Source organism: Eremomyces bilateralis (assembly GCF_010015585.1).
Source record: "Eremomyces bilateralis CBS 781.70 unplaced genomic scaffold P152scaffold_11, whole genome shotgun sequence".
In the NCBI taxonomy this organism is placed as follows: domain Eukaryota; kingdom Fungi; phylum Ascomycota; class Dothideomycetes; order Eremomycetales; family Eremomycetaceae; genus Eremomyces; species Eremomyces bilateralis.
Genome location: NW_022985077.1, coordinates 729561 through 743134, shown reverse-complemented (window position 1 = coordinate 743134; position 13574 = coordinate 729561). Strand labels below are relative to the sequence as shown.

General features: G+C 52.7%; 5 protein-coding genes across 5 annotated transcripts; 3 read left to right on the top strand and 2 right to left on the bottom strand.

Moving 5' to 3' along the window:
- Positions 1-1187: 1187 nt before the first annotated feature.
- Positions 1188-1552, bottom strand: P152DRAFT_47290 (uncharacterized protein). Its single transcript, XM_033681188.1, has one exon. The coding sequence runs from the start codon at positions 1427-1429 to the stop codon at positions 1238-1240; it is 192 nt and encodes a 63-aa protein (XP_033533766.1). The 5' UTR covers positions 1430-1552; the 3' UTR covers positions 1188-1237.
- Positions 1553-2147: 595 nt separating this feature from the next.
- P152DRAFT_418188 (WD domain-containing protein) lies at positions 2148-4584 on the top strand. Its single transcript, XM_033677102.1, has 2 exons — positions 2148-2386; positions 2439-4584. Exons 1-2 carry the CDS (start codon positions 2170-2172, stop codon positions 4427-4429), a joined length of 2208 nt encoding a protein of 735 aa, XP_033533765.1. The 5' UTR covers positions 2148-2169; the 3' UTR covers positions 4430-4584.
- Positions 4585-5199: 615 nt separating this feature from the next.
- P152DRAFT_397870 (phosphoglycerate mutase-like protein) lies at positions 5200-6412 on the top strand (the record flags this gene model as incomplete). Its single annotated transcript, XM_033676430.1, has 4 exons — positions 5200-5328; positions 5415-5633; positions 5698-5943; positions 6002-6412. 4 exons carry the CDS (start codon positions 5200-5202, stop codon positions 6410-6412), a joined length of 1005 nt encoding a protein of 334 aa, XP_033533764.1.
- A 1601-nt stretch (positions 6413-8013) lies between these two features.
- Positions 8014-9517, top strand: P152DRAFT_397866 (isocitrate dehydrogenase mitochondrial precursor; the record flags this gene model as incomplete). Its single annotated transcript, XM_033676429.1, has 5 exons — positions 8014-8112; positions 8161-8171; positions 8223-8432; positions 8487-8986; positions 9093-9517. The coding sequence occupies 5 exons, from the start codon at positions 8014-8016 to the stop codon at positions 9515-9517; spliced, it is 1245 nt and encodes a 414-aa protein (XP_033533763.1).
- Positions 9518-10467: 950 nt separating this feature from the next.
- P152DRAFT_47272 (uncharacterized protein) lies at positions 10468-11473 on the bottom strand. The gene is made up of 2 exons (XM_033681176.1): positions 10642-11473; positions 10468-10592 (listed from the first exon to the last, which is right to left on the bottom strand). The coding sequence occupies exons 1-2, from the start codon at positions 11312-11314 to the stop codon at positions 10555-10557; spliced, it is 711 nt and encodes a 236-aa protein (XP_033533762.1). The 5' UTR covers positions 11315-11473; the 3' UTR covers positions 10468-10554.
- Between the last annotated feature and the right edge of the window lie 2101 nt (positions 11474-13574).

The window sequence follows — 13574 nt, the reverse complement described above, 5'->3', positions numbered from 1 at the left end:
GGATTTAGACAGCGTTGACGTTTGAGAGGTTGTTTGCGCAGAAATTTGAATAAAAATGATATTGGGAATGAGAGGCAATCTTTCAATCGCTCTCTACCTGCAATTGAATAGGGTCCCGTACCTAGACATACGGGATATATGGGATCCAAACTCATGGCTATTCGCAGCACGGCTCAAAGCAGCGCAAAAAACACCTGCCTATGCTCTGGCATAGGAACTGGACTGAAATCTGTCTATTGACAAGCAAGACGATAGCATATAACTATAGGAAGAGGAAACGGGTCGGCCCGGAACAACAAATTCCCGGAGAGATATATGAATAAATATGAATACGAATATGACTATGAATATTGGGCATATTCATATGAATAATATTCATATTATTCATATTCGTGAAGAGCGAATATGAATAAGGGCCATATTCGTATTCATTTATTCATTTCGGAGCTCTACTTCTGGGTGAAGACCAGTCGCCCTAATATTAGCGTTCATCAGCGAACGACGGTCCTCTCGGAATCTGGGCTGCTGGAACTCACTGTTCTGGAATCCTCATCGTTGTCTTCATCTCAATCATCCTCATTGCTGTCCTGTGCCCCCCGAGTCTGACCCAACCGTCAAAGACCTTGCTGAGTGTATATGAGCGTGCAAGTCATCAAAAATGCCAGGACCAGGACTACAAGGAATCAATTATCCGACCAAATATGATCTAAGATAGTTTGATAAGGGGGGGCGGGTGGCACACGCAGAGCATAGCTGCGGCCATAGTTCTTAGTAGCTGTTGACGCTGTTTATTCCCAAATTTCGATGCCGGTAGTTGTACAATATGAATATGTTCCTGACTTCGGATTGTATAAAATGGTACGTTTGGTCGAACACGAGACGGTTCAAGTAGTCATCATACAATGTACCCAATACCTATGATATAAGATACAATAGTATTAGTTGCCTGATTTTTCTAATATTATGTCGGTACCGGTGTTCAGAATGGGATCCGTGTTAAAAAAAATCGAGGAATTTCAGTCAGGATAACATCAACACAATGGATTATTAACTTAACTAACTAACTTAAGTTAACTTAGTTAGTTAGTTAAGTGTTAACTTAGTTAGCGTACTCTACAAGCGAGTGGTCAATACAAGCGAGCGGTTAGGCCCAGCCAAACCAAACCATTTCAATTACAGATATCTATATACCGCAGTAAGGTATATGTTAACAAGGGTCGGATCGGAAGCATTGCTGTTAGAATTGTGAATCGTCGAGGTCAGAACCGCCAAAGTCGGAATTGTCGATGTCGGAATCATCGTTATGGAAGTCCTCGGGGCCATCCTCATTATGATTAGAATATACTGGCAAAAGCCAAAACTCAGGATCCTTGAGTAGGGGCGTGTAGAAACCCATAGTGGCCAGAATGAACTTGACAGACTTGACCATATTCCTCGTGCCTGTTGACTAGCCAGGTGGTGTCACATATACACCGCTTTGTGATTACACCACCTTAGGAGTGTACCTTTATGGATATTTCTGAGGGTGTTTCTGACTCGTAAAATATTTCGTCAGGCCAAAGATGGCTTAAATATTAGAAATGCAGTATAATGATCTCTCATCGTCTGAGATACAATGATAGTGTACTGGTATTCATGGCCATGTTTTGACACGGCCGAGCACAAATGACAACGGTTAGAAGCACAAAGGATAAGGGAACAATAGAATACTAGATCTAAGACCAAGGAAAGGTAGCATCGAAATAGGACATGGATGGAGACAAAACAGCCGACAATATGAGAGTTGGGATGTGCTGGAAATGCCTGGCGGTGACCCGCTCTGGATCAAGATTTTACAAAGCATATGCGTGAATAATTCATTGGTCTAACTTACCTGTTGGATCTTAGCCACCGGGATACCTGTAAATGGGACCAGCCATTTACAAACCCGTTGCCACCTAGACTCCTAGAGTTGACACCAGTTCTTCAACAAAGAGACGAGATCGAAGGGGTTAGGGGAGGTTGAGCTCACCGCACGTGACTTAAACTTACCCGCTAAAAAAACACATCCCTGTCAGCCCTACGGCTTGGCGGAAATTTTAAGTCCGAGTCCAACTTTCTGCTCTTGAAGCATCCAAGGATCGCCCCATAAACTTTCCGCGACGAAACGTCTCGAATGCGGAGGGCATCATGAAGATCTCAAATCACTCCGCTGTCCCGGTATATACCATCTCGGGATCCTCGACCGCCCGACCTCTCCCAGAATGGCTTGCGCGCCAACGGAAACGAAGCCTCAAAAAGGACCCCGAGTATGCGAACCGCGTGGAATTGCTTCAAGACTTCGAGTTCGAGGAAGCGAGTCAATGCGTTCGGATAAGCGAAGATGGCGAATGGGTCATGAGTACCGGTATTTGGGTTGCATTTATTCCTCTCCGCTGCGAAGGCTAACTCGAGAACAGGAACATATAAGCCGCAGATACACACACATTATCTCCCTCACCTGTCACTGTCGTATGCAAGACATACCGACTCGCTCAATCAAACTTTCATACTCCTCTCCTCCGACTATTCGAAATCATTACATCTTCAAACCGACCGTCGGATTGACTTCCAGACCCGACAAGGACTTCACTACTCAACCAGAGTACCCCGCTTTGGGAGAGATCTCAAATACTGCAAGAACTCATGTGAAGCGCTTATTCCGTCAGTTGGAGTGAATGAGGATGGAAATGGCGAAGTGTTCCGACTGAATCTCGAGGTGGGGCGGTTTATGAAAGGGTATGAAGTTGATGTTGGTGGAGACGATACCACCGCTTTTGGTGGCGGATCATTGCAGGGCAGCGCTGGTGTAGGAGCAGTGAATACTGCAGCAGTGGCGGAGGACAGTCACAATCTACTCGCTTTCGGAACATCGATAGGAACGGTGGAGTTCTGGGACCCGAGGTCAAGAGGCAGAGTTGGGATACTGACGCCACCCTTCGATTCGGCGCCTTTGACAGGGAAGGCAGAAATCACCGCTCTCGAATTCCACCAGTCCGGTCTGACATTAGCAGCTGGATCATCGTCCGGCTTGGTCCATCTATACGATCTACGATCTCCTGTTCCGCTACTCAAGAAGGATCAAGGCTACGGCTACCCCATCCAAAACCTCATATTCCTCAATTCCTCCGCGACCTCCCGCTCACAAATCACCACCCCCAAAGTCCTCTCCTCCGACAAACGAATCATCAAAATTTGGGATCAAGACACCGGAAAGCCATGGACTTCGGTCGAGCCTGCCGTTGACCTTCACCACGTCGCATGGTGTCCGGATAGCGGGATGTTCCTCACCGCAAACGAAGGGCGACAGCAACATGCGTTCTTCATCCCGCAGCTAGGCCCGGCGCCGAAATGGTGCTCGTTCCTCGACAACATCGTGGAGGAGATGGCCGAGGATGCGGACGATCCGAACTCCTTCATGGGCCAGCAAGCAGGGTCCGTGTACGACAACTTCAAATTCCTTACCCTCCCCCAGCTGCGCGAACTGAATCTGGATCACTTGATCGGGACCACGAGGCTGCTTCGGCCGTATATGCACGGTTATTTCGTCGCGCAGCGGCTGTACGAGGAGGCACGGTTGATATCGAACCCCGATCTATGGCAGGAGCAGCGGGCGAAGACCGTCCAAGCGAAAATCAGCAAGGAGCGCGAGAGCCGCATCCGAGGCAAGAAGAAGGTCAGTGTCAAGGTCAACCGCAAGCTCGTAGAGCGCATGCTCGAGAAAGAAGCCAAGAACGAAAGAAAGCGAGCCCAACGAGTTCTCGAACTTGGTGGCGACGAGGACCTCCTCGAAGAACAAGCCGCCGCTGCGCAACCCGGCGAAGATGCCGTGGACGGCGTCGCGGAAGCAGGGGGAGAGACCAAATCCGCGACCACCAACATTCTTGGCGACTCGCGATTCACCGGGCTGTTCCAGGACGAGGACTTCGAGATCGACGAGACGTCGCGCGAGTTTCTGTTACACAACGCCAGCACCAAGGTGGAGGCGCCGACACCGCTGCCGCGGGGCCTCACTGCCGTTGAGGAAGAGGAGATGCAGGATATACGTGGATCGAGCGAGAGCGACGAATCGTCATCGGAGGAAGAAAAGACGAGTATAACGAAGCGATCGAAGCCCAAACCAGCGAGGCAGGCTCCCCCGGCGATGCACGTGTCGTCCTCAACGGCGGCCAGCAAACCGGTGCACCGGACGGAGAAGTCGTTCGGGAGTCGGGTGGTGTCGCTAAAGGAACGGACGAGAGATGAAGGGGCGCAGAATGTGACCGTGGTTGGGGAGAAGGAGGTCTCGTTCGTGCCGAGGGGGAAGAAGAAGGGAGCGGCGGCGCCGACGGGGGATACAGGGCGGGTGCGGAGCCGGTTCGATAAGGCGGCGAGACGAAGCGCGAGTGGGAATACGATGAGGAATTTGTAGAACTTGGTCTGAATCGTTGGTTAGATGCATAGATCCATGCTGCTTGGACATGCTTGATATCCCCTGCGTTGGTGGCGCTGTATAGCGATCCTCACGCACTAGCATAATCGAAGCATAGTTAACTATTGACGTTTTAGAAAACCAGTATTTCCACCATTGTCGTCGACCACTCTCTGTAGAGCCTTATTCAGTATCCACGTTAATCTCAATCGCGAGCTGTTGAACCCATATTCCATACCATATTCCCCACGAGATCTGTTCTTACTCCTAGTTTGGCTCAGTTTCTTGCCCTCAGCCACGTCAATATCGATGACCCCAGGCTAAGTTCCATCTTGCCATTCTAAGTTAAACGTCAGTCTTTCAAATTCGGTAGCATTCTCGTAATATTTCATTGGCTAGCGCATTATTTCCAGTCGCAGTCCATGAGCTTCATTTCTGTCTTTGTCGAGGAGACCTAGTGCCATACCGCGACTACCAGCACTCGGCGATGCGACCATGGCTCGGACACAGGAACCTTGACCATATCTCCATCATCATGTACGAGCCGCCCAATTTCCCATGTTCCGCGCACGATTCCTTCTCGTAGCGCTAGAGCCCTTCAAAAATGCTGCTCTGCCACCTCCACCGTATAGTTTCCTGCCTTTTTTGTCTCATCATAGCTCGTCCAGCTCGTGGTGTCGTACCGGTGGCTTACCCTCGTCCTGGCTAGACCCTCACTGTTCATCTTCATCGCACTCGCGACCTACTTCCTCTGCTTCGCGGAAGTAGGAATGGGGGAGGAACTCGGTTGGCGACACGGTGATGCCGATGGTGGACGACCGACGCATCTGAAGTATACGACGGTGACGGGATTCTTCCTCCAGGATGACCCGACGACGGACCCGTCCACGTTCGACTACGTACGTGCAACATATATCTACCTTGCCTTGCGATACGGCAGAAGCGGGAGTGGCATTGCGATGGGCCTGGGCTAACATATCCGTAGACGAAGGTTAACCTGGGGTTGATCAACCGCACCTATCCTACCGACGAGCTATTTGATCCCCACGGTCGGAGGATGCAATGGGAGCGATTCGCATACTACGTGGACAGCCTCAATCGCGAGTGTGGAGGTGGGGTGGCATATAAAGTGCTGATCATAGGACGGCATGGGGAAGGCTATCACAACGTTGCGGAGGCGCATTACGGTACCGAAGCCTGGGACGTACGCTCCACGACCCTTTACCCCGCCAGCAAAGAGGCATCGGAATTGCTGACGGCATGAGCAGTGCTACTGGTCCCTCCTTGACGGCGACGGCACGCTCGTCTGGGATGACGCGGAGCTCACCCCCATCGGCCGCGACCAAGCGCAGATCGCGCACGACTTCTGGTCGACCGCGCTGACTGTCGCGAAGATCCCGGCGCCGGAGAGCTATTATTCCAGCCCCTTGCAGCGATGCATCCAGACAGCGAACGTCACCTTCGACGGGCTCGACCTACCGGCGACCCGACCGTTCAAACCCGTGGTCAAAGAGGTGAGTGCTCGGCTCCCGTCCATTCCACGCGAATGGAGTAGCCCACTGACCACCCCAGCTCCTCCGTGAATCAATCGGCGTGCACACCTGCGACCGCCGCCACCCGAAATCGTGGATCTCCGCAAACTACCCCTCGGTGTCCTTCGAGTCTGACTTCCCGGATCTCGATCCGCTATGGAAGGCCGACGAGCGGGAGACGTTCAGCGCGCGGGTGGTGCGGATGGCGGAGCTACTAGATGAGGTGTTCGAGGGCGATGGGAACACGTGGATCTCGTTTAGTAGCCACTCGGGGGCGATTGGGGCGACGTTGGAGGCGCTGGGACATCGGGGGTTTGGGTTGACAACCGGCGGGGTGATTCCGGTGTTGGTTAGGGCGGAGGTCATGAGGGGAGAGAGGAGGGGGAGGGGGGAGGCGCCGACAAGGCCGCCGGAGTGTACGGTGAATCCGGGTCGGATGGCGAAGGTGTGAGGAAATAAGGGGGCTGGGTAGGTCGGATCCTGTGTTGGATATAGGAACGGTTGTCCATACTGTCCATGTCCTAACAGGTATTTACATAGTACATCCATAAGCGAGTTTAAGTACTAGCTACCTAAGTAGACATGGTACAAGATACCCCAGTGGCTTGGACGCCGTTCTGCTTGGAATATATGCAGGTCATCGATTTTGCACCATTTCGCACCTAATTCTCGTGGCTTCCATTTCCTTAGAAACCTCTGGGCTCTGGACTCTGTCTGTCCTGAACCCTAGACTCCATTCTGCCCTCCGTACCTGGACGGGAATAGGATGTTTTCGGTTGAACGTCATACCGAGCGGTTGTTCTCGGGATCCCGAACATTCGGTCCGGTTGTAACCTGAGTTGAACTACATACCTATTGCGGTAATAGGGAATAACTAATAGGTACTTGGCTGAGCTATTCCCGGCGGCTTCATCGCTAGGCGGATAGCGGCATGGTTCTCATTATGGTCTTCTATTAATGATATCATCGAAAGTCCGATACAAGCTGCCGTACTTAAATGAATCGATACTTCATAAATCATAGTTCATACTTGTCTGATCTCACAGAACCCCCTCCCTCCATTCATGTATCTCATTACCCTATTACCCGGTCAACCCCCCACAGCATTACTGATCCATCATCTATCCTGACCAATCCCCCGTTGTGATGAGATCGGCCGTTGCATGGAGTGCAGAACTGCAGTGTGACCATCCAGGATTCTCCTCCAACGCCCAAATAGGAAGCTGACGGCGGCATGCACTATGGTCTACGAGGTGGTCTTATTGGCATTGTTGGCATTCGTATTCTTATTATTCACAGAATCTGATCATGGAAACTCAGCAGCTCCTCTGCTCGGCTTCGTTGAGGCCGTTGTCCCTTTGTCCCTCTGCTCTCTCGGTAATAAGTGGTAATAAGTCGGTCACATCAAATTAATATCCGAAACCCACGCAACCCCCCACTTCCACCTCCACTTTCGCTAAAACGGCTTCACGGCGGTACATCCATTTCCCACCCTTCCCTCCCAAATGACGAATCCCATCCCGTGGAGAATCGCACGATAGACCATCGGCCAATCCAACCTTCCCGCTACTCACTAGCTCATCGTCCACACAAAGCCTTCGACCAACCAGACCAACCGTTCCCTTCCCCTCGCCCGCAGGCCGCAGCGGCTTTCGGATCTACCGCAGTCAACAGCAGTATTCTTCCGTACATCCAGTCCACACGCTAACTCGGTTGTCAATGGCGGCACCACGTCTCATTTGCACGCAAACGGCGCAGAGCCGCTGCGCCGTTAACCTCGTCTGTTCTTCTGCTGCTGCGACGCCGCACTCCTCTTCCCGAACCGACTTAATATTCTCCAAACACCTCGCCTTACGCACGCGAGACATGCATACAGTGGGAGCTCGTTGTGCTGCTGTTGCGACTCGATTTGCCTCTACCACTTCAAGTACCTTCACGCCTTCTGCCTTCCAGCGATTAGCAACCGGTACCGGCGTTGCTTTCGTCACCCCGCATACATCCGGATCGGCATCGAGAAGATTTCCCCGGACGAACGTCACGCAAAGAAGAACCATGGCGACCGGAATCAAGAAGATCAAGGTTAAGAACCCAGTGGTGGAGCTGGACGGTGATGAGATGACCAGGATCATCTGGCAAGATATCAAGGACAAGGTATGATATCCTCAAAACCTCCTGAGGAGCAGTTATTGACAAATCCAGTTCATCTTCCCGTACGTATATCGGCCGGCCACCTAAGGCCTCCTCGGTTAACTTTCTATCAGATATCTCGACATCGACATCAAATACTACGACCTGGGCCTGGAATACCGCGACCAGACCGACGACCAAGTCACCCACGATGCCGCCGAAGCCATCAAGAAATACGCTGTCGGCATCAAATGCGCCACCATCACCCCCGACGAGGCTCGCGTCGAGGAGTTCAAGCTCAAGAAGATGTGGCTCTCTCCGAACGGCACCATCCGTAACGCCCTGTGAGCTTTCCCCTCCCCCCTTCCATATCCCTCGCAACTAACTCGTCCCCCCAGCGGCGGCACCGTCTTCCGCGAACCCATCGTCATCCCCCGCATCCCCCGCCTCGTGCCCGGCTGGAAAGCCCCCATCATCATCGGCCGCCACGCTTTCGGCGACCAATACCGCGCGAAAGACCGCGTGATCCCGGGAGAAGGCACCCTCGAGATGGTGTACACCCCCAAAGGCGGCAAGCCGGAGGTGATCCAAGTGTATGACTTCCCGGCGGAGGGCGGCGTGGCGCAGACGCAGTACAACACGACGGAGTCGATCCGCGGATTCGCACACGCCAGCTTCAAGCTCGCGTTGATGAAGAAGATGCCGTTGTACATGAGCACGAAGAACACGATCCTGAAGGCGTACGATGGCCGGTTTAAGGATGTCTTCCAGGAGGTGTACGAGGCTACGTATGAAAAGGAGTTCGAGGCGAACAAGATCTGGTATGAGCATCGTTTGATCGACGATATGGTCGCGCAGATGATCAAGAGCGAGGGTGGCTACATCATTGCTATGAAGAGTACGTGTTCCTCCCTTTTCCATCCATGCAGCCCCGTGAACATCGTCCCAAAATTACCCCCGGAGCGTTCGGGGTTTAAATCATTCCAACCAACTAACCATCCCAGACTACGACGGCGACGTCCAATCCGACATCGTCGCCCAAGGTTTCGGCTCCCTCGGCCTCATGACCTCCGTCCTCATCACCCCCGACGGCAAATCCTTCGAAGCGGAAGCCGCCCACGGCACCGTCACCCGCCACTACCGCGAGCACCAGAAAGGCAACGAGACCTCGACCAACCCGATCGCGAGCATCTTCGCGTGGACACGGGGGCTGGCGAAGCGCGGCGAGCTGGACGGGACGCCGGAGGTGGTGGCGTTCGCGGAGAGCTTGGAGCGCGCGTGCATCGATACGGTGGATGTGGATGGGGTGATGACGAAGGATTTGGCGTTGGCGTGCGGGCGCAAGGACCGGGCGAGTTGGGTTGTGACGAAAGAGTATTTGGATGCGGTGGAGAGGCGGTTGAGGGCGAGTTTGAAGGAGAAGTTGTAGTAGGAAAACTAGGTGTAGATAGAGTTGGGAGCTTGGGGGTTATATAGACGGACATTTGAGAAATGAATTTGGTGAGATTATGGAGTAATGTCGATGGTGATGGCTAACTAAGTAGCAATTTTGTGAATGCTAAGCTGTAGGGGTATTCTGTGCAAACAATATCAATGCTTAACAATTAATGTCCGACGCCAGTGGGTGTGGACTCAGACAACTCCGAATCCACACCGCATGAACTCTCCATCCCATCCATTTCCAGCCTCCATATATCACCTCTCTAGAGCTATCTCCCGGTGGATTCTAGTTTACCCCCGTCCCAGAGGCAGGACCATCGCCGTCTCTCGCGACACCCAGCGCTTCATCAATCGCCTCCCCTCCCGGCACCGACTCCACCCCCCCCAGGATCTCCGACCTCTCCCCCATCGCCTGCAAATTCTCCTCCCGCTCCGCTTGCCGCTGTTCACCCCGCCGATTCACCTCCTCAAAACCATACGTCGACTGACATCCCAAGAACGCTAGATCGCTGTCGCTTCGTTTCGGGGTACTCCCCTTCGACACGCCGATCGGATTTCCCGGGTGCGCCATGTCCGAATGTGACGCGGAAGCCTGGGCGAGGATCGTGCTCGGCTTCGGCGGGGCGGATTCCGGCGAGGGGTTGGGGCCCCGTGGGTCTTCGACGGAGAGCGACCTCGTGGCGGCGAGCTGAGACGATAAGGCGGGTTGGGCCGTCGCTGTGGAGGAGTTGGGGTCGGTGGGTTGGGTGTCGGCGATTGGCGCGTCGCTGCGGGTCTTTTTCCTGCGGCTGAACACCTTCTTGAACTTTTGGAAGCCGGTGGGCCGGCGTTGGTCGCTGGATCGATGGACCATGGCATCGACGCGGTCGACCAAGGCGTGGACTGGGTTGGAGATCGTTGAGGATTCCCGGGAGCGGGGTGCGGGTTCCTCGCTGTTGGCGGAAGGGGGGGGCTTGCTGATGTGTGCCAGGGCGGCCTTTGCAGCGCGGGTGTAGTCCGGATATGAGTCCGCACACGCCTCGCGGATCAGGTTGAGCTTCGCCTTGTCGCGTCCGATGATCGTACTAGTGGGTGTTGGATGCCATCCCAGCGTGCGGATATCGGTCTCCATACCCTTGTCAACTTGCGCCTGGACGTCCATTAACGCGATCAGGGTATCGACGTGCTCGCGGGCGAACTGCACGAATGTGCTGAACTGCTGCGCGTTGTGGATGATCCAATCGTCCATGATTATGGACATGCGTCGGCGTTCAGAGGCCGGTTCATCCACGAGGTCGCACAGGATGGAGAACTGCTCGCGGAATCCTTCGAGCCGGTTGTGGTCGAGGGTTTTGGGGGCAGCGGTTTGGCTGTTGGGTCGGGGTTGCTTGAGGCCAAAGGCGCGCATCATTTCCACCCGGGGAAGATGGGCGGGCCGGTCGACGAGATCGCGGAGACATGTTTCGACCGTGGTTCGCACGTCGGGGTCATCCAGCCGTGGATCGCGAGGGATGAAATTGACGGGGGCCGTGGGATCAGGATTGAAGTCTCCCGGGCGGGACGGGATCATATGCTTCGCAATGGTTGCGGGAGGGGATGAAATTCCCACTGCATTGCCCCAGATCAAGAGTCGGCCTTGTTCGATCCCAAGGCATGTGAGAGCGATTTGCTGGTTGTGATTCAATTCCCTAGGATGGATTTTGCCGAACGCTTCGACGGTGGTGCTGAAGAGCCTCGCAAGGGAGACGACGCTGTCTAAGACTTCCTCTCGTGTTTTCAAGGACGCATCAGGCGTAGTGGTGGCCATTATTGGATGTATCTGTATTATTTAGATATTGAAAGAAGTGATAACGGAAGCATTCTCAGGTTCATAGTCCATGAGAGGGGTGCTTTAACGAAGCATTTGATTGTTTCCCTAGAGCAATCGTGGTTACATGATCGGTTGGGAAGCAGAGCTCTTGGTGCGGCGGTGCAAGTGCAACTCAATCAATATAATTTGCTAAGGACACGGCGCCCAGCGCCCAGCGGTGTACAGAATACCTTCAGTGTAGTTACCCCACTTCGAAATGCGAAGGGCGCAGGACTGTACATATAATATTAATAATGGAATGCAAGGAGCGGCGATTGGCATCACTACTGTGTTAGGAATTGCGACGATGATCATCGAGATTGTCGATAGCAAACAATGAGACGGACTTAAAAAGAGATGTAATGGATTGCGCGAATGACGATGGTAAAACCCCTCTCAGGATCCGAAATGTACAAAATCCACCAAGGACAATGACGCCAATGGCCTAAGATTTATGAAGAGATGCGACATACGAGGCGGACGAGGATTGACTGTGAGAGCGTGGACAGCACCGTCACCCGCTGGAAAGATGATGGGAAGCCGTTTTCTGAGAGCCCGATAGCCTCACTTTTGCAAAATAGGTATCTCGTTCATTTTGAAATAAACGACGGACAGAACTTCAGGGTAAGTGGAGTTGAGGTAGTCGCCCAAGGTACTGTAGCCATACGATTGCAGTGTCAATATGAATAACATGTCGCGGGCGCACGTCCCAGATGGATGGGCCGATCAAATGTTGGAAAGAAACATTTCCACAGTCAAGCAGGTGAAGACGGAGACTTCTACACGATATGTAGTTCTAGGAGACAGATCATATCATCAGGGGGGTTGCTGCGGGACCTGCGTAGCGCCGATAAGCCTGATATCCTGCTACGCCTGCGTGAGCACTTTGAGTCCGTGAGCACGGTGGATGTTGGGATCTGGCGCCGTAGGTATCTACAGTAATCTTTCGGTTGCACAGATCGAGACGATAATACTCTATGTACGTATGAGGGAGGAGAACATCAATGCTTCGAAGCCATCAATTTCCATTTGTTTCGGATGCTTGGATGCTCGGTTCATGACTGCGCTGCTTCTTTCGTACGGAATCCTGGTCCTAGACAATGATGCTTCCGTTGAGAGGAGGAGGATGCACTTGGGAGAAAGGAAATCTGGGGTGGACAGCGTCAAGAACATGGCTTCTACACCAGTATTCAATATTATGGCATCGATAGAAATCGGTATTAATGCTGGAACTACGGTAAAAGGGACGACGGCAAGTTGGCCTCCAGAATTGGGGGCGCCTTCTTTCGGGGCTCCTCTCCAGGCCTCCACCGCTCGTCGTCCCCATTGGCCAGATTTCCTTCTCCAAGGGTTTTTCATCCAAGAGCCATATAAAATCCGAGTCCCTTCCGCCATTCCTCCTCCTGCTGTTTTTATTTCACCGCCTCTCTCTCCTCTCTGCTTCCTTTCATCCTTATCCCTCTTAGGGCTGGACACGAATAAGGATTTTGGCTATTCGTATTCGACTTTTCCCTGGGAACGATTATTCGTATTCGACTAAATTTCGAGACGTTTTATTCGTATTATTCGCGAATATTCGTAAATAATGCCAAGACTTATTCGGCAAAAGCCGAGCCAATGAATGAATGCCCAGCAGTCGCGACTTTTGTTTACCCAACATGCTCCAACTAGAGGATTTGAGCTCTAAGAGATACAAAGCATATCAATATGTTGCAACTTCTTTCTTAATATGGATGACTTATCCATGTCTCTTGGGAAGCGCCGTCTTCGCTCCGAGAGAGTTGATTATCATCTTCTTAATGATGGCAGTGACGAGGAAGCCTCCCTAGAGAATAGCACCAGCAAAAGGCGTTGTTCAAGTGGAGCCCGCAATAGTCTCGAATTGATCTCTCCTGACGATTCAGCAAGCCAAGTAACCCCAGCTCAAGGCTCTCTATCGACCGTCTCTCCAGAGCAGGAGTTAAATGGAGACGAATTGCCGCCGTCCTCTACCGTCTCATATGAATCCGGACATCGGCGAATACGAGCACAGAATCAATCTCTATGGGAGCAATTCAAGGTTACCGTACTTCGAGACAAGCTATGGTGGCCAAAGAGGGGGACTGGGCCAGTACAAGATCGAGAGATTCGATGTATTCGGTGCGAGTGGAAGACAACGGATTCCGCGAGAGCTACCTCGACGTCGAACATGACCCTCCACCTCTCTAAGCATAGGAAG